The 27,986-nt window shown below is 38.0% G+C and overlaps 1 protein-coding gene across 1 annotated transcript; it reads left to right on the forward strand.

Moving 5' to 3' along the window:
* Positions 1 to 27,986, forward strand: LOC142160570 (membrane-spanning 4-domains subfamily A member 4A-like). Its single transcript, XM_075215432.1, has 7 exons — positions 1 to 58; positions 12,592 to 12,833; positions 13,743 to 13,868; positions 14,324 to 14,380; positions 22,888 to 23,031; positions 24,880 to 25,002; positions 27,754 to 27,986. The coding sequence occupies exons 2-7, from the start codon at positions 12,600 to 12,602 to the stop codon at positions 27,847 to 27,849; spliced, it is 780 nt and encodes a 259-aa protein (XP_075071533.1). The 5' UTR covers positions 1 to 58; positions 12,592 to 12,599; the 3' UTR covers positions 27,850 to 27,986.

Consider the following 27,986-nt stretch of genomic DNA (forward strand, 5'->3'; position numbering starts at 1 on the left):
TTCATTTCTTTAAAGTTACTCTCTGTGTCGTTTGATTCAAGTGGAATATACAGCTCTGGTACAGTATTTACTTGCAGCTCATACTAATCTCTTACTAATATCTCTTCTTAATTGTTTTATTTTCCCCTTTTTATTGGAAATGTATGCCTCTATATCTTTGGACACTGGGTGAGGGCAAGAGAGAGCCAAAGTGCCTGAATGACTGTTGTCATACAGGCTTTTTTGTGACAATGGGTATCAGGCACAGTAATTCACCTTGGGACCCCAATTTCTTGAGAAGAACCCCTAGGAGTAACATTAGATATGATGGCAATTGGTTTTTCACTTGGAAAAGAAAAATACATTCAAAAATCACTTACAGGCAATAATCTATTTGAAAAAGTTAAGTTAGCCGAGTAATACGTTAATAGAGAAAATGATAAAACCTTATGAAATGAGTTGTTATAATATATAACAGTAAGACAGATAAAACAACAGACAGGCAGGCTGTGGGAGAATATACAATGTTCCTGAGTCTATAATTGACTAACAGGAGGATTATATGAAATGTATGTATAATGTATATTGTGTGATCTTTTATGCACGTTATTCATATTTTGTCCTGGTTGAAAATAAGAAGAAAGAAAAAGAGGGAGAATGTTTGTAAGTATGTTTCCAATACATGGGCAGCACGGTGGCTCAGTGGTTAGCCTCACAGCACTGGGGTCATGAGTTCAATTCCCATCCATGGCCTTATCTGTGTGGAGTTTGTATGTTCTCCCTGTGTTTGCGTGGGTTTCCTCCTGGTACTGCGGTTTCCTCCCACACTCCAAAAACATACTAGTAGGCTAATTGGCTGCAAAATTGATCCTAGTCTGTGTGCGTGTGTGTGTGTGTTAGGGAATTTAAACTGTAAACTCCAATGGGGCAGGGACTGATGTGAGTGAGTTCTCTGTACAGCGCTGCGGAATCAGTGGCGCTATATAAATAAATGGTGATGATGATGATGAATACGTTAGTTATTCAAGAGTATTTAAAATGTCTAAATGGAGCAGTAACATTAAGCACTTAAAATCAATAAGTTTAATATTTCAAGCATGCTGGGACTAATAATTCAACAGCTGAAAACTGTAAGATAGAGGTCCTTATTTTTTTTAACCACGTAGCAAGTATCTCAAGTTTCTTTTTACTTTGTTCTAACCATGTTTTTTATGTACATGTGTAACAGCTCTTAAATGTTGTGCCTTTTCCTCAGTCATTTATTTGTAAACTTGCCTGATGAAGGGGCCTTTGTGCTCTGAAAGCTAGCAAATATAATATCTTTTGTTTTTTTGGTTAGCCAATAAAGGTATCACTCTTATAATACTTTTGTCTTTTTTGACACAAAAGTATTTAACATCACATATGTACATGTGTGAAATTAAGCAGTGCGTTTCAGCTTTTTCCATATACCAATAAATACAGTGTTAGTGAAATTATTGAACAAATATACATTTGATTTTCTTACATCGGCTCATTAAAAGGCTGTTGAATGCAAAGGTTTTTCAATCCACAAGGAGATGCGCTTTTTTGCACAATTTGCGGCTTCAAATCATCGCTTCTTCTACGGGCTTTGTAGGTATGTGGAAAAGTACAGAGAATGTGCTTCTTAGTGTATTTAGTTTTTTAAATGACTGCCTTATTTTAAAATGAAGATATGTATATCCAGAAATAAGACTAAACACTTGCTTATCAAGTAGAAGGATTGAAGTGCAGGCAGTCCATAATTATTCCCCTTGAGAATGTATGAACATAAACTTCACAGTGCAATAGTGCAATTTACACTTACTAATTATTGTGGGAAAAATAAAAACAAATTAGTGCTGGTTCTGAGGATTGTGTTGTTGATAATCAAAATTGTAAACTTTCTATGGCGAATGCAGTAAGAATTACTTAACAATGACATATATATGGCAACACCTCAGTGGACCAAAAACATTTATATAAATTGTAGAAAAATACACATAAATGCATCTGCTTAAAATATTTTTTATTAATATTTTTCCTTTGATTTAATGTTTTAAAAATAAAATGATGATTTTGTTGGGAGAAAAAAGTATCCGATCACAGGATAAAATTGGAAAATTAAGATGTCAAAGAAGCACTTACAGCAAATTTTAATACTTGCATATTTTGGAAATATTAATTATTTATGTTATGACATTAGAATTGTAAATTAAATATTAAAGAATTTAAGAACACTGTGCACTCAGCTGGTACTGACGGAATTCGAGATCAGTAATTGTTGTCATACAGGCTGGTGTGTGACAATAGGTAAGGGGCAAAGTAATTCACCTTGGCACCCTAATTTTTTGAGATGAACCCCCAGGAAAAAGAGTAACATTAGACATGATGAACATGGTGATGATACTTTAATTGCCAATTAATTAGTGCAACAGGTATGATATTTTCCTTAGAGAAGAAAAATACATAAACATTTACTATTTCTGATTTGAAAAAGTTAGGTTAGCTAAGAAATAAGTTAATAACTAAAACAAAAAAACCTTAGGAAATAAGTTGTTATATTAGGTAACAGAGAGACAGTTTAAACAACTGAGTCCACCAGACAGACGGAGGCTGGGGGAGAATATACACTGTTCCTCTATTTGACTTACATGAGGAATATAAGAAATATATGTGTTATGTCTATAGTGGGAAATTTGATGTACTGTATTAATATGTTGGCTTGTACAGAAATGATTGAAAATGCCTATGTTAAGTGGTTGAAAATAATCAGAGAAAAATAAAGAACAAAAGAAGAGGGATAATGTTTGCAAGTATGTTTCCGATACATCAATGTTTCAAGGTAATTTCAAATGTCTAAATGGTGCAGTAGAAATAACAGCTTAAATTCAATCTGCTGAGTGTTTACTTTTCTAAAGCAGTCTGGTACTTATAAATCAACCGCTCAAGGTTGCAATCTTAATCTTTTTAACCATGTATCAAGTAGTTCAATTTCACAAAGACAGTTAAAACAACTGATAAAGCTTAAAGACTGAGGCTATAGAAGAATATATATATATATATATATATATATATATATATATATATATTGTTCCTTTATTTGACTTATATGGAGATGATAAGAAATGTACTTACTATGTGTATTGTGTTATGTTTTGCCATTGTCACTGCTGCCGCAGCTGGTGTGACTGGTTAAGGGTGCTGGTATTATAACACATTTCAGCAGCCTCATCATTGTTTTTTATCACAAATCCTTCTTTGAAGATATGTTTTTATTATTTTCTGGTGGCTGCTTATTTGATTTTGATGAATAAATAATTAACATGCTATATATATTAGAGGCGAGCGGGTTGGATTCTTAAAAATCCGACAGATCTAAATTTTGGGGTTCCTAGTCAAACTGGAACATGACTCTTCTTTGCGTGACAAATTCTCATCTGAAAGAATGGCAAAATATTGTTTCAGTAAAATGTCGGATCTCGCGATTATTGGATCAATATTTTCTGTTTTAATCTGCCATTCTAGAAGTGATAGCATGTGGGGAGGACGGGGACAAGGGTGGTTGCATTTCTGTGCTATGAAAAGCGCTTGGAGAGGGATGGACACGGTGAAAGAGGCTGTTTATATAGCAATAGCTGTGATTTTACTTCAGTTTATTTAAAAATCAGTGTGCGGACAGCAAGGAAATAAAGAGAGGCCGACTGAAGATTTTGCCTCTGAAATCTACAGAGCCAGATAGTAGAAGGTTATTGTTGGGGGAGGGCTCCTACTGTGGTAGGGGTGTAGGCTGGGTATTAATTTAATAGTGAAGGTGGGTGATAATCATTTAGTAGTGAGTGGGAAATATAAAAAAAAATTGTGGTTGGCAATTTATTTGATGATAGAGATTATTTCACTTAGTAGTGGGTTATAGAAATGAGTATTAATTTAAGGTGGTGTAGTTGCATTATTTAATTAATGCTAGTGTTGTTTGGGGGCTACTAATTTAATATGGGGCTTAGTTTAGGGAGAAGGAGGGATATTTATTAATTGTGAATACCAATTATTTAATATTGGGGCAATTTGTGGGAAAATAGGTTCAATTATTAAATAGGTATACAAATATTGGGGCTGTTCAGGGAGAAATAGGATGTTTTATTATATGTGAGTACCATTGATTTAATATCAGAGCATGCTGGGGTCGAAGTAGGTCTATGTATTTCTGAATACTATTAATTTAATGTTGGTGCCAATTGGGGTGAAATAGGTCTAATTATTACATATGAATGCCAATCATCCAATGACAGCACTGGTTTCAGGTAGGGAGGCCTATTTATTAAACGTAGATGCTATTAATTTAACGTTGGGTCTGGTTGGGAGGGAAAGAGGCCTAAATGGTTCACTCACTACTAGACTTTCCATATTTTATATGTTATGTACTTATCCCTTTTTTTCAAATAGGGCCCAAACATTCCAGTAACCAGACAAGCAGCAACTCAGCTTAACAAAGGGTAGTGAACGCCTCAAGAACAGGAAGGACAGATTAGCACAGTCGGCCAACTGTCCTGATTCTGGTGGGGTAGCCCCAAATTTGTGTGACTCTTCCGCTCAGTCAGCACATTGTCCTGACTGCAAGAATAGTTGGGAGGTATGTCCCATATCCCACTGTACTGCTCATTATGGGCTCACTAACCCTTACCCTAGCCCAAACCCTAACCCTAATGTGAATTGGGACATACCTCCCAACTATCATTGCAGTTATGACTGAGTGGGACAGACACACCAAATTGAGACTGCCCCACCAGAATGAGAACAGTTGGCTACCATTGCCCATGTATTTGAAAGGGATGGGAAGAGTTGGAGAGCAGTCTAGCACTGTCTCAAATGATAGCCACCCCCATTGCATACACTCTGCCAGCATGGCATATAAACCCAGCTCTATAAATCCTGTGTTCGCCCCGGACAATGGCTACTGGTTGTTGTAATAGATTACAGTATATATAGTATAGACCCATGAACTATTTAGTGGAGAAAAAGCAGGGTGCTGTATGTCTCTGTGCAGCACACCTCAAAAAATAAATAGATTTCTTGGTTTTAAAATCCCAAGTGTTTCAATCTGCAAGCAATTGTGTGAGGGGCAGTATCAGTGACATCTTAAATATTTAGTGGACCAAAATCATGTTGCTGTATCCTTCTCCTTTATGTATTACCAAAATACTGATTGGGTGGTAAGCTGTGCATAATGACCCGCTTACTAATCCTCCCAAACTCTGCCTGGCCCTAAAGGTAATAGAAATGGAGGAGAACCAAGGCCTATAACATTTACTCATTATTATTATTGCGGACAATACAGAGTTAAAGGTACCGCTTATTAAAATAATAGCATATTCCCTATTTGGAACCATTGGGCTGTGGAAATATCTAATCAGTTTGTTGTTTTATAGTCTGATATTTCTTTTACATGTTAAGAGTAAACAAACTGTGACAGTTTGAGTTAGATCAAATTGTATCCATTTTTTTTCCCTGATTAGTGAGCTCAACCTATTTTATCATTATTGTGTCTACATTGGTGTAACTTACATACAATTATCTAAATATTTTAATCTCATTATTCATCCTATATTGGTATGTTTTTTTAATTATTTCAAATATTTTACCGATGTGAGCAAATTTGCGAGTTTGATGTATTCAATTGCCCTTTCTTTCCGTGTATATGTATCCCTTATCTTGATAGCTGAATTCCTAGTTTATTCGCTGTACTCTTCAAACAGTTTGGGCACCTGTTGTTTAGGTTTTCTGTCTGCTTTCCAAATTTCTTTCCCTTAGTATGCTGGTAAGAGCGCTGTTTTCAGTACTTTAAGGTTTTTTTGGCTTTATTTTTATAGGGTGCTCCTTGACTCTTTGAGCAGCACACCTCCAAACAAATAAATATATTATTTGCTTTTAATATCCCAATTATTTCAATCTGAACTATTTGGTGGACAAAAAGCAGGGTGCTATGAGGGAACTGGCACTGTGTTCTAGCTCTGCTATGCTGAAGGGATGAGGAGCATGATGATGATGATGATGATGATGATGCTACAGGTACTGCTACTGCTGCTGAAGGCGATATACCTACCCAGTGGGCTGTCAAAGTCATGTCGTATTTTGATTACCATTACCACTTGTCCACATATCCATAGTTAAATGGATAGTTGGTACAATGACGTTTTCTAGAGACTAAATGTACCTCCAGGTACAGCTGAGGAATTCAAAAGAAGATATACCGATGCACCAGGTAATCATATACCCAGTCTATTACTACTCATATATGTTATCAATTGACTGGGTTGGTGCACCCTACACATGAGAAACTAACAGGCCCGGCGCTCCCATTAGGCAAGGTTAGGCACTTGCCTAGGGCGCCGGGCTCTGGAGGGCGCCACAGAATTCTAAATTACTTTAAAACTGTGTACCTGTCGCGGCCGCTGCACAGCATTCAGATGCACGGGGAGGGGGGGGGGGAAGAGGCTATTGTCACTAGTGTCAGTGAGTGGAGGGGAGGAGACGGAGCAGAGAGGCGGCGGTGGTGAGACAAGGTAAGGAGAGGAGGGAAGCGATTTTTGCGGGGGGGGGGGGCGGCGATTTTTGCGGGGGGGGGGCGCCGCTTTTTTGAAAATGCCTAGGGCGCCGTGGACCCTAGCACCGGCCCTGGAAACTAATAGTTACATATCAAAGGTAAGTAGGAGGTGGAAAACATGTGATTTAGGGGCACTCAATGATTGTTTATTGATATAAAACATACATTTTATTGGTTCATTTAAAACAATATTAGGGTCCCAAATTAGTACCTTAGTACCACTAGTGGCGAAATAAAACAAAAAAAACCAAACAAAAATTGACTCGAGATTAACATAAACTCAAAACAAATGATAAATTTAAAAATAGGCAGAACTAACTGCCAGACCTCGCTGTGTTGTATGTTTCTTCAATTTCCCTAATTATACCGCATAAGGGTAATTGCGATTCTCATGCTGTCCAGTTGTCTGTCATTATAAACAGATTATCCAATTATACATCCTATGATATACAGCTGAGGAATTGCTGTTTGGGAGAAATGGAATTGAGATTGAATTTTTATTTAAAGCTATGGTTACTCTTCTTGGTCCCCTTCTGTATAAACGTTTCATCCCCATCAGAAACAGTCGAAGTGTGCAAGGATTCTTCTTGGGATTCTTCTTGGGAATAATGGATTGCATTAGTGGAGTCCGTTTACATTTGAAAATTGGATACTGGACTACATACTAATAAAGAGGAGGTTGATGATCAAGGTGTTGATGGAGAAGATTGCATGAGGTGTCTATCCATTCTGCTTCTAGCTGATGCTGGGCTGCTTGTTGCTATACATGATTTTCCACTTTTTGATAAACTACTTAAATGAACTCACTGCAAATAATGTAGCTGGGAGGTGTAAGCTTGCATGCAGGACTTTGTTATCTCTCTGTCTATATTACCCAGTATTGTTTTATTACTGTGTTTGTTTTCGATTGTAAAGCGCTACGGAATTTGGTGGCGCTATATAAATAGATGATGATGATGAAAGTAGCAGGTGCCTATCTCTACTTCTTGTGGCATCGCAAAGGTTACGGATGCATTGACAAATGTTTTCTGGTTGGGATACAAAAATTTACACATGCAAGAGATGGGTTTTTTGGTCTTTTGCCCAGACATGATAATTTACTTATCATAGGTATGAGGTGGTACTAATGGTGACTGGTTTCCTTGGACACATACATAAATCTCTTCATATTCTTGTTCAAGTACATCACATTTTAATATTTTTAGATCCACAATTATCCCCTCATCCTGTTCCACATTAGCAAGTTCTAAAGTAGCATCCTCAATTTCTATGTCTAAATCATTGTCATTACTGCTCATCCTCTATGGCTAGACATTCTTTTGGTGGGCATTGAGAAAGTCAACAACATTACAAGAACAATTCAAATGTCAACTCAATTATTAGGTCTACAATTCAAATGTAGACATTATTATATGGTTAGGGATAAGGTTAGGGATAGGGTTAGGGAGAGGTTTAAGGCTAGGGATTGGGTTAGAGTTAGGGTTAGGGATATAGATAAGGTTAGGGATAGGGTTAGGGATAGGGATAGGGTTAGTGATAGGGTAAAGATAGGATTAGAGATAGGGATATTATGGTCAACCTAAAAATACTGTCTACATTTAAATTGTCGACCTAATAATTCTGTCTACATTTGAATTGTCAACCTAATAATACTGTCTACATTTGAATTGTTGACCTAACAATATTGTCTATGTCATTATAGCTCAAAATCACATGATTTCACAAGCACCAACATTAATTTCCCAGGATAATATGCTGCAGAATAATTTTTTTGTGGCATAAATACTGTGCGTTTATCCATTGTATGATTGCATTATGGGCGACAATAATTCACTGTGACCTGGAGTAAAATAAATCATGTGATTCTTATGTTGTCATATTATTTATAATTATTTTATATTCATTTAAGATAGTGATCAATATAAAAGCATATAATGTGGTCACACTCTCATAGCAACACAACTTTACCAAAACGATGTTTGTGGTGAGCACAATAACGTTACAAAGTATTTGCCTTGAAAAACCATAAAAACGTGCAGTTATAGCTCATCCTGTTTGTAAAAGCATCACAAATAACATGTTGAGGTTTTTAACAATGTTATTTTTAAAGTAACTGACCGTGGGATTTGGTCAGATGAGGAAGTTGGTAAGGTATGGAAAATAGTTTGTGAAATATATACATATAAAACAACATGTTTTTTCGCCCCAAAGAAAAGAAGATGAAGCTAGAGCAGATTGTACATTAAAGAACAAAGCTACTACATTATGTGCAGGATATAATTTTAAGTGGCCTGATCCTTTACCATTGACAGCAATGTCTATGAGCTATGCATGCTCCAAAGCAGGGGCTGGCTGGGCTGGGGGGCTGAGGGGCATTTGACCCCTTGGCCAGTCCCATAGTGGACTTCCTTGGACTGGATCAGTGGGCTACCTGTATTTTATTTCCTTTAAAATGTTCCTTATTGACTTCTGAGTAGAGTCTCGCCCCCCCCCCAAGGTAAAATTTGCCAGCCAGGCCATTCTCCAGAGTTACAGAACTGTCCATACACAAAATATTAATGGAGTGATCAATAAGAAAAAAAACCTGGATAGTAATTTGTCACTCATCTTAATGAATGAGTTCTTGGTTAAAGTCTAACCGGCAAGTGCTGGTCAAAGACTGATGCATGTGATATTTTAATACTCCAGACAGGTGCATCCAGGAGGTCCTGAATAACTGTGTCACAAGCCGTCCCCTGGAGGTTGATTAAAGTTCACCAAAGAAAAAGCTAACTAAAGTCGGGTGAAAAGGATTGACTGTATCAAGTGTTTGATTGAAAAATATAACTTTATTTTGCATAAAGGTACAAAAAAAAAAACAGTCATAAGACATCACATTCTAGAGTACTGCATCCCAGCGCAGATAAAAGCACAAGCCACACCGTGAAACTTAATCAGACATACCTTATAGTACAATACAAGACATATGGCACAACTCATGGATCACTTTAACAAGACAACAATTTCAACAAGCGAGGGGGAGGTAGGTGAAGGAGTATGGGAGTTATAGCACAAGCCCAAAACTTTATTGATAGACAGACACATATAAGGGGAGGATGCATAAATAAGCCAAGATAGTCAACAAAACTTCAAACAGTGTGATGGGGGAATGGGGTGGAGGAGGTAAGGGAGGGAGAGTCACAAGCCCAAAGCTTCATTGAAAAAACAGACATGTAGCTGGAAAAGGGGAAGATGGAGGAGAATTTAGTCCTCTTCTTCTTTCTCAGGACTGTCCATGGTGTTATAGTCTCTTAGTAGGCTGGATAAACATCTTCTTTTATTTTCAAAATGTGAAATAAAAAAAAATCATTAATAAAAAGTATGTTAAGTACATGCATTTGTGTGAATTTTTCTACAACGTATATAAATGTTTTCGGTCCACTGAGGTGTTGCCATATATATGTATATGTATATGTCATTGATAATTAATTGCTTATTGCATTCCCCATGGAAAGATTACAATTTTGATTATTAACACAATTCTCAGAACTAGCGCTAACTTGGTGCTTAAAATGGCGACAGTCGCCGTGCCGGCATTAAGGGGGCAATGCGAGGATCTGCCAGCTGACAACCCTTAGTAAAAAAGGATAAAATAATAAGCGAGGGGGTGTTTACCATAAACACTATTAACCATAGCAATACTAGGGTTAATAGTGTTTATAGGGAGGGCCCCAACACTTTTTTTAAAAATATTTTTTACTAAGAGTCGTACATTATTCGTCCAGCAGCTCCTTGCATTACCCCCTTAATGCCGGCAATGTGACTGTTGCCATTTTAAGTGTTGACAATCACACTGCCAGCATTTTCTCCTTGTCGCCATTTATATCAGGGCTGTCGGAAATGTTGGCTGTCAGTTTTTGAGTAAGTCTGTATTTCCTCCATGTTTGTACTGTAGCGACCGCCATTTTAGTGTCGCTATAACTCTTGTCAGCATTTTGGTCAAGGTAATGATAACTATCACCATTTAAACACAGTCTCTGAATTTCCTGACACAGGTGTTAGCTCTATATTTTCCTTTCACTTCAGGATTATGATATATAAGTATATGATCGTTTTTCAGGTTCTTACGCACAAGCATCAGGGTTTGATTGTACAATTACTGCTTTTCTCACTGTTTCTGCTCCCAGAGGGTTTTTTCACAATGATGTTTCTCACCACAGAGGCTTTGTCTTCATAGATAATTCTCTTTACATATATTTCTATTATTAGATGCTTTTCACATAAATGTTGATCTCCACAAATACAGCCTTTTACATATACATCTCTTAATAGATCAATCTCAATAATATATATCTGGCTTCTGACAGGTCTGTCTCAATTAATTTTCTCCTCATCACATAGGTCTGTCTCCGCTCTCCCTCACCCACGTGTCCAGTGTAGCCGACACACTCACTTGTCAGTTCCGGCCACCGGGAACTCTGGGATATGTAGTCCCAGCCGATCCAAGATTCTATATTTATTTTTAATCTCTGCTTGGTGGCAGGCATGACACGAATATGTTCATCAATCATCACACCACTACTAGGGATGCCCAATAATATGTTCATCACGAACATTATGATTTTTATACGCCCATCAACAGAAATATGCCCATCAGTAGTAACTCACTTACCCACCCCACACACACCAGTAGTAAATATCCACTCATATGCTTATCAGATGTCATCTGTAATCATATTGCCACTCATGTGAGCATCAGTAGTGATCTGCCACTCAGACGCTCTAAGTAGTAATTTTGCCTCTCATTAGCCTGTCAGTAGTGATCTACCTCCAACATATTCATCACATGTGATCTACAACTCACAAGCTCATCAGTAGTCATGCAGTAGTTCACTGTGCCCATGATGCACAGTGGCCTAGTGGTTAGCACTTCTGCCTCACAGCACTGGGGTCATGAGTTCAATTCCCGACCATGGCCTTATCTGTGTGGAGTTTGTATGTTCTCCCTGTGTTTGCGTGGATTTCCTCCGGGTGCTCCGGTTTCCTCCCACACTCCAAAAAACATAATGGTAGGTTAATTGGCCGCTATCAAAAAAATTGGCCCTAGTCTCTCCCTGTCTGTCTGTCTGTCTGTCTTTGTGTCTGTGTCTATATTAGGGAATTTAGACTGTAAGCTCCAATGGGGTAGGGACTGATGTGAGTGAGTTCTCTGTACAGCGCTGCGGAATTAGTGGCGCTATATAAATAAATAATGATGATGATGATGCTCCTGCTTTTGCCTCTCCTACTCTGTCCTGGCCTCTTCGTTTTCCCCCTGTGACCCTGTCTCCTGATGACACGTCTCATGCAGCATTTAATGTCACTGAAGGATGATGTGAGTATGCGTAAAACTGGCTAATTAGAAGCCGCTAGTGCTCACACTTATGTATCATAACACTAAGGGCTAGATTTACTAAGCTGCGGGTTTATAAAAGTGGGGATGTTGCCTATAGCAACCAATCAGATTCTAGCTTTCATTTATTTAGTACCTTCTACAAAATGATAGCTAGAATCTGATTGGTTGCTATAGGCAACATCCCCACTTTTTCAAACCCGCAGCTTAGTAAATCTAGCCCTAAGTGTTGTCAGTGAGACATATAATTTGAAGGCTGATGTCACATTCTTAAAGAGCCCCCATCAGCTACTAGCTTCTAATTCATATGCACCACATGCATTGTGGATAAATAAACAAATGACTTGACTGCTGTGCGCAACTCAATGTCAACTCCAAATCAATACAACAGAGCGATTAACTTCATCTGTGCATTTTATTTTGATACATTGATGACATTTTATTTAAAAGCATAAGCCTTTGTTAATGACTATTTCACTTTAAGCAAGTGAAAATGTTGAATTGATGTTGTAAGACCAGTTGTTTAGCCATTTAGCAAGATCAAACAATGCTTAAATCTTTATTGCCAATAGACACAATTTTTCCAATCGATTGGCTCTTTGGCGCAAAATTGTATTAAATGTTTTTGTGTTTTCTCCAGCTTCTATCATGTCATATGAGACCATGCCGACACATGCTTTCCCACCTACTCCCAAGTTGAATACTGTGCTAACTACCCCTCTCCAGAATGTTACCTCTCGACCAGCAGCATACAGAGTCTCTCCTGCTGCACAGGAGCATATCCCCCCTCAGGTGTCACAGTGGGCTCTTGCTTTTCTGCCACAAAATATATTATCAACTGTTCTCAGAACCTTTCTGAAAAGCAAGCCACAAGCACTGGGGGTAAGTGTTTGCACAAACAACTGTCAATAAGTGTAGAAGCACTCTGTTAGCACAGTTTTTGATTATTTTTATTTTTGTATTTTTTTTGTTGCAATAATTGCCTTATAAATACTTTTATAATTAGTGAATTCAAATCAGACTCGATGCTTAATTGTTTAAATGCGTGAAATACAGAAGCTTTGCTTAATGGAATACTTTGACGTAGTGTTGCCACACTTTGCTGATTCCATATTACTGACTCTTAGATTCATATCAAGACTTTTTTTTTTTCAAAATTAGTTCATGGTTTGGAATTGCGGTTGAATAATTCTTTAGACCTGTTGCATTTAGTAAACCCTGTTTTTATTAATTTGGCTGCTGCAAGAGTTATGGCTTACAACGCAGCATTATCAGACTGGCGTACAACTCTGGGCCTTCTGATACAATATAGAGCCCTATTTTATATCCATAAGACCATGTACAGCTTCTTCGTAATGTCCATTATTCCAAGAAAAGCATCCTACTTAATTCCAATTTAAATATGCACAGGAGCAACTAATTTCCATTATGCAACATACACATCCCTTTGATATTCACTGCAAAACACACAGCTCTTTATCTGTTGTCCATGCAGAGCTTTCTTTGAATAAATAATATTCATCTCTTTTATGTCTATGCACCTAGTTCCCTTTCAATTGGTGATGAGTGATACCCAGTACAAGTCCCATTATGAATTCAATTTTACATTATAGAGTCTCCTCTCATGTCTATAATAGAGTGCACAGCCAGACATTAATGCCCATTATACCAACCATAGTCACTCACTGACACCCATTATACATCACATCTTCCCCTCTGATGCTGGGTTAGGGACATTTAATGCTGGATTATGTATTTAATTAAATCAGACTATGCCTTGTTTTCCCTTAGATTGTACTGATTGCTGCAGCCATCTTGGATATTGCTCTGGGTATTGGATTAGCTGTGGGTACTGGATTAAACAGAGGTTTCATTTTATCGTTTATATCTGGTATATCATTTTTGGGGACAGTGTTGGTAAGTACTGAAACCATTTTCAACAACTTATCCTAAATAATTTAATAACGATGATCTTCATTAACATCATGGATCTTTGCTCCAAGGGTAGAGCATCCACAACAGATACGTCTACTGACAGGCGTACCACCGGCTGTCTTCACCTCCAAGTAGAGAGCAATTATATGAACATGCCTTTACTGTGCTTGGCCCTTCTTTCCCCAGTTTCTGCAGTCCAGGTGCAAGTAGGCACAAGTCGTGGATAGGCAAAAATCATTATACGGATGGAATATGCATTTTTTTGTGGTCATATGCAGTACAAACAGAGTATTTTCCGAAAAAATATGAGCCTTTCATCCAACTCTAAATCAACCCCGTAATGAACACGCTACCTGTGCACACTTTTTCAGAAATGTCTACCATATATATTGTATGTACATAATGAGTGATATTTACTGGGTATTTTATTTTTGCAGTACATCATTGCCGGATCTCTAACAATTGCAGCTCACACTAAACCCAACATCTGTCTGGTGAGTTCTCTGATGAAGAATATTGTTTTAAATATGGACAAATGTAACAATAAGGGAGATCACAATAAAATTATTATTTGGTTTTTTTAATTCTTTTATTCAATCTAGTTCATTTTTATTTGGTTTTTGCACATTAATACACACATTGGGAAACTTCCTGCATCATATTACAGAGAACACATCAAAGAAATTAAAAATAAAGATAGTAGTCATATAGGGGTCCAGCACAATTTGATTGCCTTGAGTTGAATGTGTAATAAAAGAATATTTAAATATTAAAATACTTGAAATTCTACATAGTGTGCCAGAAGCTGGCAACATGAAAATAGGTTTAAAGATCATCAAGATACGCTTTAAGATGATGATTATAGAATTTATTTATAAAAGCAATTTCACATGTTGAAACCTGTTTCAACATGTGCCACATGAAACAACAGTCAGTATTTAACTTATGTGCAAAACAGAATACTAATTTGCACCCCTTGCATTGTAACATGGTTCCGTCCAGGAGACTGAAATAAGAAGTTTCTCAAGTTAAGATCCTTAATGAATCAGGCCCTATATAATTAACAGGAGACATTAATTGAATAACTGTTATTCTGTGCGTTCTTGTGGGACTTTGTATTCCACATATGAATTCTACCTATCTTGCAGTGTATAATACGTGTGTTTTACATGCCTTTATGAATCAGGCCCTAAATGTTCTTGTCCAGTCTTCATTAAAACTAAACTGTTATCTTTATGTACCTCCTGCACTACTTATATACATATATATATATATATATATATATATATATATATATATATCCTTTATTTTCAGTTTTTGCAATGTAGTAACATAGTTGATGAGGTTGAAAAAAGACATCAGTCCATTAAGTTCAACCTTTTTTGGAAATCCTGCGATCCTTCCTGGCCCACTATTGCAGTCCTATTTTTCCCTGGATCCACTACTAACCTTCATTTTAATTAACAATCATAGCCCCAGATGACCTTTTCCACTAAAAATGTGTTTAACCCTTTCTTAACCGTTTGAATTGAATCTGCAATCACAAATATTCCTGGCAGTCAATTCCATATCTTGACTGTCCTTACTGTAAAGAACAGTTTTCGACCCAAGTAGAAATATTGTTTCCTAGAGCTAGTTCTCCTATTTTGTAAACCAACTCTTGTGTGGCACTGTTTCAAAGGCCTTTGCAGAATATAAGTAGACGACATTTACTGTACATCCATGATCTAAGTTCCCAATAACTTCCTTGTAAAAACTAATTAGATTAGTTTGACATGACCTATCCCTCACAAATTCATGCTGATAACCACTAATAATTTTATTGCACACCAAGTAATCCTGAATACTATCCCTTTATATACCTTCCATTAGTTTCCCAACTATTGATGTCAGGCTTGCAGGCCTATAATTCTCTGGTTGTGATCTCATTCCCTTTCTAAACAACTGCATCACATCTGCTATTCGCTTGGTATTGAGCCTGATAAAATTGAATCTATGAAAATTAAGAATATTGGTCTAGCTACTTCTGAGTTTAGCTCCATAAGAACCCTTGGGTGTATGCCATCTGGACCGGGAGCTTTTTTTATCTTAATTTTATTCAGTTGCCTTTGGACTTCTTCCTTTGTCAGCCAAGTACTAATTAATGTTACAGTTGCATTTATATACAAAGTGCTATGAGGCACTTCTGCCTCATAGCACTGGGGTTATGGGTTTGATTCTCGCCCATGGCTGTGCGGAGTTTGTATGTTCTCCTTGTGTTTGCATGGATTTCCTACGGGTGCTCCAATTTCTTCCCACACTCCAAAAACATACTAGTAGATTAATTGTCTGCTATTAAATTGTCTTTATTCTCTCTCGGTCTGTGTGTGTATGTTAGGGAATTTAGACTGTAAGCGCCAATGCGACAGGGACTGATGTGAGTGAGTTTTCAGTACAGCTCTGCAGAATTATTGGTGCTATATAAATTGCTGATGAGAATGACGAAGAAAAGAAAGTGTTTTTTCCTTATTATCATTAATCAATCCACCCATCTCACTTTTTAGGGGTCCTATATTTTCTTTTTTAATCCTTTTGCCATTTATATATTGAAAAAACTTTTCAGGAATTGTCTTGCTTACTTTTGCAACTTATTTTTCATTTTCTAATTTAGTCAATTTAATTTCCTTTTTGCATGTTTTATTATATTCCTTGTATATATACGGAGGGACTCCTCAGTTCCTTCAGGCTTAATTTAAACATACTCCTATTCCTTGCCATTTCTTCCCTTACCTTTTTATTTATCCACATAGGTTTAGACTTAATTCTTTTATATTTGTTTCCCATAGTAATGAACTTATATGTGTACAACATTTTAAAGACAGCCCACTTTTCTTCTGTTTTTTTTTTTCCTTCAAAAACTGTGTAACAGTCTATGCCCTATTTAGACTTCTTTTGCATATTAAAATTTGCCTTTCCAAAGTTTAATGTCCTAGTTGATCCTTTATACTGTTGTTTCTGGAAACCAGTTTCAAATGAACCCATATTATGATCAGGCCCGGCGCTCCCATTAGGCAAGGTTAGGCACTTGCCTAGGGCGCCGGGCTCTGGAGGGCGCCTGGAGGGCGCCACAGTATTCTAAAATACTTTAAAACTGTGCGGCGACCGCTGACCATACCTGTCACGGCCGCCGCACAGCATTCAGATGCACGGGGAGGGGGGGTAGAGGCTATTTTGTCACCACCGCCGCCTCTCTGCTCCGTCTCTTCCCCTCCACTTACTAGTGTCAGTGAGTGGAGGGGAGGAGACGGAGCAGAGAGGCGGCGGTGGTGAGACAAGGTAAGGAGAGGAGGGAGGAGGGCGGCGATTTTTGCGTGGGGCAGGGGGGCGCCGCTTTTTTAAAAATGCCTAGGGCGCCGTGGACCCTAGCACCAGCCCTGATTATGATCACTGTTACCCAAGTGCTTCCTTGACTTTTTGATATTATGTCTACATTATTTGTTATTACTAGGTCCAATATAATCCAGTTTCCAGTTGGCTCCTCTACTATTTGGACATGTAATGGTCCTTTAGAATGCTCAGAAACCTGTTGTCTCTAACTTTACCACAAGTCTCAGTACTCCAATCAATGTCTGGATAATTGAAATCCCCCATAATTAAAACTTGACCTAATTGTGTAGCCTTTTCAATTTGCTATAGAAGTTGGGATTCCTCAATCATACTGAAAGCTGGCGGTTTATGGCATGTCCCTATCAGCAACTTATCTGAACTTTTTCCTCAAATGGATATTTAGACCCATGTTTCCTATATATCATCACTAATACTAAATAAACCACTTGAATACTATGTGTTAACCCTGGCTTACTATAAAGACATACTCCTCCTCCCCTTTTATATACCCTATCCCTCTTGAAGAGAATATTGCCCTCCAGGTCTACTGCCCTGTCATGTGTATCATTCCACCATGTCTCACTATGCAGCAATGTGTAGACCTGTAAGATTAAGGGCTAGATTTACTAAGCGGCTGATTTGAAAAAGTGGGGATGTTGCCTATAGCAACCAATCAGATTCTAGCTATCATTTTGTAGAAGGTACTAAATAAATGAAAGCTAGAATCTGATTGGTTGCTATAGGCAACATCCCCACTTTTTCAAACCCGCCGCTTAGTAAATCTAGCCCTAAGTGTTTAAACAGTTAACCTGAGGGGTCCACACATTGCCGCTTTAAATTAACATAGATGTAAGTCGCAAAGACGTGACACTGTGACACTGAAGTGCCGGAGAGATGTTTGTTTGGCATCACTTCCTGTCAGCATGTCGGTGCCATCGGACATCTGGTCCTTTGGTTTGCAGGTAAGTCTATTTTTATTGCAGTCGCTTTTGTAGCCAATCAGATTTTGTGGGTTGGTAATAATGCTGTTGGAATTCTCGGCAGCGTTAAACCGTACCCAACCCATCTTAGGGATAATAAGTTATGCAAAGGTTTGTTTTATGCATGTTTCACTCCAAAGTAAGACTATCTTTAATCATCCATGTTACCATGCTTCTGTGAAACCATCTGTGATGCCATCAAGCTGTATAAAGTCTGCTACACTCATCACACTGCCTCTTAAAAATCATGTAAGATTAGTGGCACAAGATATATAACATCTAAACAGTCTTCCCTGTACTGAGCTTACAAGCTGAATATTGACCCACAGCTATTTGAACATGTCATACACCAACGCTGCCGGTGTCTTCCTCCTGTCACTGTGTCTGTCAATTCAAACCGTTTTCTTTGACTTCAGTTCATGCTAAGACACACAAGAAGGCGCACCGGACTCTCAATGTACAGCTCTGGTCTTGCGCTCAGGGCCACCATCAAGGGATACAGGCGGTACAGTTGTAAGGGGCTTGGACATACTAGGGGGCCTGGACAGACCCCTTCCTAGTCTAGGGATTATATATATATTTTATTAAACTGCTATGTATTTGTGCCATGCATTTGTGCCGCTGTTCTGACACTATTTTTAGCCAGCTAGCTCACTGCAGCCTTTGCCAAAAATTGGTGAAAATTTGGGCATTTCTGAAGAGATCATTAAAAAATACACTGGAAATGACAGGAAATTAATGTCTCATGAATCAGGGCCTTCGTCCTGTTTGCGCGACTCGTGGTATCATATCACCGTGCATCTCCCTCCTGTCAGAATGCAGCATTTTAAATCCTGGGACAAAGTGTGACTTTTATCTGCTGTATTGGAAGCTGCCATCTTGGGTGAGACATTTGCTAACATCCTGCTGAGTCTGAACAGTTGATCTCATCCATCAATTAGCTTCATCTGCAGACTATAAGGGGGTATTCAATTGTTCCTCCGGGCGCCGCCAGAACGAGCGCGTTATAACTATTACCGTTTATATGGTAATTACTCGCTCAATTTCAGCTCGCAGCTCCCTGAGCAGCGAGCTGAAATTGAGCGAGTAAATTACCGTATGAACGGTAATTACGCGCAATATTACCGTATAAACGGTAATAGTTTTAACGCGCTCGTTCCGGCGGCGCCCGGAGGAACAATTGAATACCCCCCTAACAGTCTCCTCCTATACTCAGTTAATTGCCTGTCTAAGTCGTATAATTGGGTGGACGAAAGTATATTGGTTAATATTGTTTTATTGGTCAATTGCATTCAGTATGCCACGCTACACGTGGCATACTGCGATCGCACGGTAAAATACGCACGCACACACTCGCACTACAACATTTAGTTATTTATATAATTCATATTCATATTGAATCCATTCTACAGTGATTTATGAGCAGATAGTATTTAGTTTATTATTAGTTTATATATTATGATTATATGTACACTTCAGTGTTATTTAAGGTTCAGGTTATAGGAAATGTGTCATGTCTGATATCATTCTAATCCCCTATTCATCAGCAGCTGTCTGGTGCATTCGGCGAAGATATCGCACATTGCATACTCTAGTTATTGATGTTAGGGAATAAACCTTTAATATGATGCTGGCTATAAAATGCTAATGATAGAATTACTTTAATATGCCAGTGCAACACTTCCTAGTTCCTGGTTCCAGTTCATCTCTGTTGCTGTTTGTTGCTGCTTCATCTTGTTTGCTGTTACAAACTTCAACCATTTACCTTTTTTTTTATTCAGCTTCACTTTGCTTGCTGTGACACAGACTGCAACCGTTAACCCGTTAAGTGAATTAAGCTTCATCCTGTTTGCTGTTACAGACTCCAAACATTTACCTTTTGTGTGGATTCAGATTCATTCTGCTTTACCTTTGACTTCATCCTGTTTGCTATAATACAGCCTGTAACCGTTTATCCTTTGTCTGAATTCAGATTCATCCTACCTGCTGAAATAAAGACCTTAAATATTAACTCCTCAAGTGGAGTCACATTCATTCTATCTGGTCGTGTACAGATTCCAGCTGTTACCTTCCATGTAGATCTTTCCCTCTTCAATCTCTTCCTGTCTCTCCTACTGGCTATCTGGGGTAGTAGGTTGTTTTCCTGAGTCATCCACCTTCTGGAGCCATCTCTGTGTCTCGGGGTACCGACTTCCAGTTCCAGGCCTACCTCAGGTTCTGAGTTGTCCAGGGCCAGTTCCCGGCTTATTCTGTTCAGGAGGTTGCCACACCTGTATATTCACTGCTGAGTTCTGAGTCTCCCCAGACACAGTTGTGGTACTATAGTTTTTGAGGTCTTGGAGGTACTCAGTTTCTGGTCGTGGGTTCAGGTCTCCCCTGTTTCCATGCCCAGGTTCCAGTCCATCATGTTCAGTTTCCAGTCGTGAATTTCAGTAGGGAGTCCAGTCCGGCATTCCTTCTCCTAACAACCGGTATATAGGATTAGAGCAATCACTATGAGCAAGACATCCCTTCGGCCTCCCAGTTTCCACTACACTCCTGCCACAGCTAGTCCCAAGGGTCCCAAGACGAATCCCAGAAATCCTAGGAGTAATGTAATGTAGGAGTACAAACAAATCCAAATCACATGATTTTACCCATTTTTCAGATTTCTTTCATTATATCCAGATCTCAAACCATAGCCTTTGAGAATTTCTGGCCAAAATCAGACAGGAAGAAGTTTTAGAACCAAAACCAAGACCAACACACGGGGTTCCTCTGAGAAATCACGCTTGTGATGAAACGCATCAGGAAAGATTAAGCATTGCTATACCTCCCACTTGGATATTGGATGATTGTGAAGCTGCAGACAGAATCGGGTTTCATGTATGTCCCGGATTGTGGTATTCTACACCAACATAATGGAAGTGGTTCTAGAGGCATAGACGGTTTGGAGAGGTGAATCACCATGATAACAATTGAGGCACTCCCTAGCTGCGGGACATTGATCATGATCGAATTGGCCATAGATGCATAGACGGCTTGGAGGATCCCCGAGAGGTGAATCACCATACAGACGATCGAAGTCCAGGAAAGTAACGATTTATCTAATTTACATCTATTGCATTGACAATTGCTAATTAGATCGGACTTTCCACAGAGAGAGATATATGTGTCTATTATATGGACTTCTCGCTAAAAGTGATACAAATGTGTCACATTTTATCTAAACATTGTGATACAAAAATATTTCATCAATGAAGTAAGGGGGATTAATACCATCTAAGAAAACCTCTATCCTAATTATCCAGACATGGGATTTGAGAGCTAAATGCACGTTCATCGGGATTTGTGTCGTTCATCGGGATTTGTGTATACTACTAAGACACTTGATATATACACCTATAATTTCTTTATTTGATCCTTCGATTTTATGTGATAAACTTTTATTTCATCCAATCCATTTTTTCACTTGGTGGTAACAACTTGCTTATTGAGATTGATTTTTTTCATTACAAATATTCAGGTTATAGATCGATTTATCTCTGAAGGTTTATATGATATTTGTTAGGGTGGTAAAGGTTTATCAGTGCACTGATATACGAGATAGTACACTGCTGTATAATGTGTGTTTAGTTTAATAAATAATTTGTATTTTACAACCACGTGGATTCAGTTATTCTAAGTGTGGTTTGCTGTCTCAGCGCTGATTATTAAGTATATTGTTGTTGTTTTTTGAACCTACAGGTTCTATTCAGCTGCGGGACAACAGACATACATGTAGTTGTTTATTTATACAGCTTTTAGTGTTTCAGCGCCGAAAATTCCTTTCTATCTATTCCACCATCCTGGAGTGTGGGAGGAGCCCTAGTGCTTTCAGCATAGGTCTAGGGAATTCCTAGAGAATTTAATTATTTAACTGCATGCCATAGGGTACCAGCCCTCTGCTGACTAGAACACTTTTTTGTAACATTTAATTCAGTTGTTTCTTTGTTTTTACTGTATTGCTGTAAGGTAATGCTGGTTTAATTTTAAAGCGTTATGTTGACATTGTGACTGTCGACTTTACAACCTGTCAACATTCACAATGTCGTCATTTTTACGCGGTTGACATAATGAACACCTTTTAACTGTGTCGACATTCTGACTGTCAACATTATGGTGTTTCAGTCCTACCTGCAACCATAAACCAAACCTTGATTTCCTGTTATATCTATCAAAAGTAATACCACAAATAATATTGCATCTATACAGACTGGTTAGTCGGGATTCGAGTTTACCAGCCATTGATGTCTAATACTGAATGTATATCTTCTACAAGTCCTGACAGTAATAGGCAGGAGTGGTAATGTTCCTGTAAATATAACCTTTGCTAGTGATAGGTAGCAGTAGTATTTAGTATTTAGTAGTTCTGTCTGAAGCTGTCTCCTCCTTACTGTGTGTCTGCTCCAGTCCTTGACTGTCAACCCCTCCTCGAGACATCTATACTGGTTGGCTGCCCAAAGTAACCATAATATAATTTGCCATTAACTGCACTGCATCATCCTAATATAACCAATGAATAAGTATCTGAGACTGTGGGACATCACCAGAGCAGTCCTTCTGAATGTCTGACTTTTGGGAGAAACTGTGCATCAAGTCTTTTATTGATTCTGTTCTCCCTTTTCTCTACACAGGTGAAAGGATCCCTCTCCTTGAATATCATCAGCTCAATTGTCAGTTTTATTTCACTAATCATAAATAGCATTGATCTAGCTTTAAGCAGACCTTATCCTTATTACCGCTATGATGACGACTACTACAGATACCACAAAGAATATGTAAGTTGTATTCAAGTCTTTAATTAATATACTCTGAGAGATAATGCTTGTTGTACTGTATAATAAATATTACACCCTTGAATATACTCTAGTCCAGGTAATGTCCAATTACATAAAATTGTGTATAAATTCTATTTATGTGTAAATATAGCTTTAGAATGATCTGTTTGTATACATATATGTTGCACAAAATTTCACATTCTTGAGTTTGTCATAAACAAATCCATCATTGAGCAACAGGATCAATATCCAATATGGCTACAGTTGTGAGTGGCCTAATTGGACAAATCTGCCTTTTCAGTGCTTGGCCCAGCGCCTAGATCACATGTGAGTGCCTGTTATTGTGGTCAGAAGATGACCACACGCAAGCAGACATTGATCATCGCAGAATTAATTTATGGGCGTGTCCTACCACTACAGTATAATCATTTTAATTTCTTAGCTATTTATTACTCTTATTTTAAGGACACACAAATGATAATGTAACAATTGTAAATATTACGTGTAATATCGACATTTGTGTGGTGTACATTAAAGTTTTATTGTTGGAATATAAAGTTACTTGCAGGAGCACAGAGTTGTTTCCTTGTTTTTAGTGATATTAGCAGGAATGTATGAGGATAGTAGGATTGGTAACTGTATTTTAATGTTAAATGCACTATAGTCATACAATATTAGAGACTACAAATCCCAGCTGGTTCTGTATCAATTTAATTTCTAGCTAGACAGAAAAATCAGTTCTCTTTTATTATTACTAGTAATCTGCTGATAAATTATGTGTGCCATAGTGCTACAAGTTCCTGGAAATTACGCTACTTGTACTAAGCAGGATAAGAAGCAAATAAACATATTAGGGATGACAGAAAATACCATAAACTTGTAGAACAGGCAGGAGAGGCCTTCACCTATAGCAGCCACCTTTTCCATAGAGCTGGACACGCTCACAGGTACTCAGATGCCCCCAGGTCTTTAACTCAGAGTAGTACAAGTTTATAATATTACTGCAGCGCAGGCGAGGGCCTGATGGTAGATAGTAGCGGAGTCCAGAAAGGAGGCCGAGGTCAGAGGGGCAACAGCAGGCAGCAGAGTGAAGTCCAGGCAAGGGTCAGGGCCGGCAGAAAGCAACCTATCCGGGAAACAGGCAGAGGACAGGGTCACAGGCAATCCCACAAAGTCCAGTAAGCAAGCCAAGGGTCATACACAGAGAATCTATCCAGAATAGTACAGGAGCAGGAGAAAGGAGCAGGTCAACAACTAAGACAGGAAGCTATAACCGGCAGTGAGGCTCTGTCCTCACTGCTGTAAATAGGGATGTGGACCTATAACCCTGCAGAGTGCACAGCTGAACCCATTCCCCAATCAGCCATAGGAGGCTATGCTTACACACACCTGCGCACGAGTGCCTGGCTGTTAGACAGCTGGCCGGGAGCGGCGACAGAAAGACCTAAGCATCCTGGTTGTTGCCTAGGCAACTGGGATGAAGAAGTAGGAAGTAACAGAAGGCAGTAGGAAGCGAGCCGCGGCGACCAGCAGTGGAGCCGCGGCGGCCAGCAGTGGAGCCGCGGCGGCCAGCAGTGGAGCCGCGGCTCGTGTCAAAACATCAGGCTATTGTGGCAGATAATCACTGAGGGCAAAATCCAGGTGTCTTTGGTGATAACAATAGACAGGTTTGAGAATAACTGGCATATTGTCTGCGGTTGCACGGAACATCACAAGCAATAATACATAAGTAAAACTAAAATCCCCCTATTTGTCAACATAGCATACAGCTTAAGCAATAAGTATTTCCAAGTTCACCTTTAGAGGCAAGTACACATTAAAATGTTGAGTTTTTTATTGTGTCTACAGGTCACTGCATGTGTTCTTGCTTCTCTTCTCCTTGTGATACATCTGCTGGTGTTCTCTGTGTCCCTTTCTGTCTCCATCTTTGGATGTCGTTCCCTATCACATATACCAACAAATGTTACCCAGGTAAGAGACAGAGACACAAGGGTAGCACTAAGCCATATAAACAATGTGACTTTACCTAAACAAGTCCTGATATTCCATTTAGAATGTGAATGTGAATTTACTTTAAACCATGATTTAACTCTAATGCAATGTACTCAGGGTCCAATTCACTCATTTCTCCACAACAAGTAATTCTTTCCCATGTGGTCCTGAGCGTCAGACCACATTTCTTATCCCTATAGGAAATATGGCTTCATAAATTAAACTACATATAACACAGGTCCCTGCAGCTACACAAACACTGTAATCACCCCATGAACATACAGAGAGCTCTCTATGGGTCCTATTTATCAGAGTGCTTAATTAGTGACTAATGTAAGCAAAAATGGGTGTTTTTGCCAGCTATAGTGCTCATTATCTCATTTCTTTATATATAAAAGGGGTTACTATTAAGTGTTGTCGGCAAAGACTCACTGGAGCCTATCTAATAATTATTAAGGCGACGCTTGTACTGCTGCAAAGCCTGATCTAGTAATAACATCTAAATATGGTGTTACCAGAGTAAACGTTTTAATGCAAATGCTTTATTTTTGAATAAAGCATTTTTATTTATTTCTTTATTAATTTATTTTTATTCAAATTTTACTAAAAAAGACAGGATGTTGTAAGGAATTACAGAAATTAAAAAGGGGGAGGGAAGTATTCAAAAAAGAGTATTATCATGAAAATATTTAAAAATACAATAAATCGGTATAACAAAGATCTCCTACTGCAACCTATAAATGATTACATTAACAATTATAATTATATTGTAGATAATTTATAGAAATACACTAAATATACAGGGTGATTCAAAAGTCGCAGTACACCCTTTTATTTCAAAAACTCTACAGGAAATTGGGAAACCTGAATACTCCAGTAAGGTATGGGTGACGTGGTCTATCTTTTACGGTATGTACCAAACATGGGCGCCATCTTGAAATCGGCCAATCGGCCCAATTCCTGTAGAGTTTTTGAAATAAAAGGGTGTACTGCGACTTTTGAATCACCCTGTACTGTACTAGATGTATTTGGATGAGGATCTTATTGAAGCTAATTCAAACCAATATTTAAATCAAGAGAAAGGAAATTTGAGGTTCCATTAGGTGATAATAATTAGAGAAAAAAGTGGGAGTAAAAAATAACTGGACAATATATAAGGTGAGCTGAGCAGAAGTCTTACAATCAATAGGTTACATTATTACATCTTTTAGAATGTGGTTTAACCAGCTGTCTCATAGAATAAACCTTTAATTAATGCAGCATTAAAATAAATGATATATTGCTTATTAATGTATGCAACCATCATATAAAAGTTATATTTTTTATACGAGATTGTTTTATGTGTGTGGGTGTGTTTGAGTTGTTTCTTTTGTAATGACAGACTGACAGAGCTGTAGTAATGCTCAGCTGTGTCTGTGATATTTCTATCAAAAATGTGGGCAATAAGTAAAACTGTTGTACTTATTACTGTGATGGGGAAACATTTATAAGTCAACCCCAATTTCCTTTTATGTCAGATATAGGAGGCATTTCTGCAAATTCTGATCATTTCTATTCAGCGCTATGTGAGGCAAATCATTGCAATGTAATGGTTGGGATGGCCATAAGATGTGGTGTGCAGAGCAATGAGAAGAAGCAATTGTATAGCATCTTCCAACTAGTGAAACCTTTTCATAGGGTTATATCTTGCGTAGGAAAGTAGCAAGTATGTCGTCTTTGAATTATAATATTTAGCAATTATGTATAATTAATCATGCCATTATAACATACCCCTTCATTCAACAGCAAGTTCTTATCTGCTTTAAAGTATTACATTTTGCACATCTAGCAATATTCATCTTCTTAGAGATAAGAAACAAGTTTTCCCCATATACTCTTTAACTTTGATCCAGATGACTGGACTATACTGTACTCTAAGTGGCCTTGTATGTTAAGGGAAGAAAATAACAGTCTGCAGGGCATTATAGAGCATTGATACAACTATTTGTGAAACTGGAGGGAAGTAGGTTCAGAGGATATTTGAGGAAAAATGATTTCTCTGAAAGAGTAGTGGATAAGTGTAATAGCCTCCCATCAGAGGAGGTAGAAGCTAATACAGTAGAGAAATTTAAACATGCTTGGAATAGACATAAGAATATTCTTATAAAGGATAAAATATGGTATGAGGTTCGCATAGGTTAATAACACAATGGGCAGATTAGATGGGCCAAGCGGCTCTTATCTGCCGTCAAATTCTATGTTTCTATAACCTAAATTCAACTATTTTAGCTCTTAACATAATGAACAAATATCTAGTCTATCCTATTCTTCCCACCAAGAAGAAAGGTAGGAAGCCTAATGAAGTATACTAAAAAGTAGATCAACAAATAACGTAATTTAATAAATATATGTTTTTAGTGAAAAAAACGTGCAAGTAAGAGGTCTACTTTCTGTAGATACTAACAGCATGAGCTGAACATGAGTTCTTGAGGTTTCCTGTTGAATGATCCTTCTGATGCCATAAACGGACTGGCTAAAGTAGTGCTGTTGGCCAGATAACAAGAAGGTCTCACCTCAAAACCTACAGACAAACTTGAAAGCTACAGTTGAAACAGAAGTAATTATCATTTTTAAAGGCATATACCAAGTTCTTTTTGTATGTGAAAACTATATTTTTTTAAGTTATAATATTTCATCTTTAATACAGTTTATATTAAGTATGTTTTTTTCTGTTTTGATCTATACTTGCAGGTGTTTGTGATGCAGAAGGATGGTGTGGCTTCCGTTTACCCTTCCACAGTTCAAGCAACATCTCAATTATTACCATCAACAATGCCTACAGTCTGATGGTCAAGGCTATTTCATAGCTTTTTTAATATTTCATATTTGTGTTACATATTGTGAAGAATCCCTGTTACTTGCACACAGTGGAGGAAGTTATCTTGAGGGTTTAACCAATATTTATAAGAATGCCGCCCATCAAT

The sequence above is a fragment of the Mixophyes fleayi genome, chromosome 6, assembly GCF_038048845.1.
Source record: "Mixophyes fleayi isolate aMixFle1 chromosome 6, aMixFle1.hap1, whole genome shotgun sequence".
Taxonomy (NCBI): Eukaryota; Metazoa; Chordata; class Amphibia; order Anura; family Limnodynastidae; genus Mixophyes; species Mixophyes fleayi.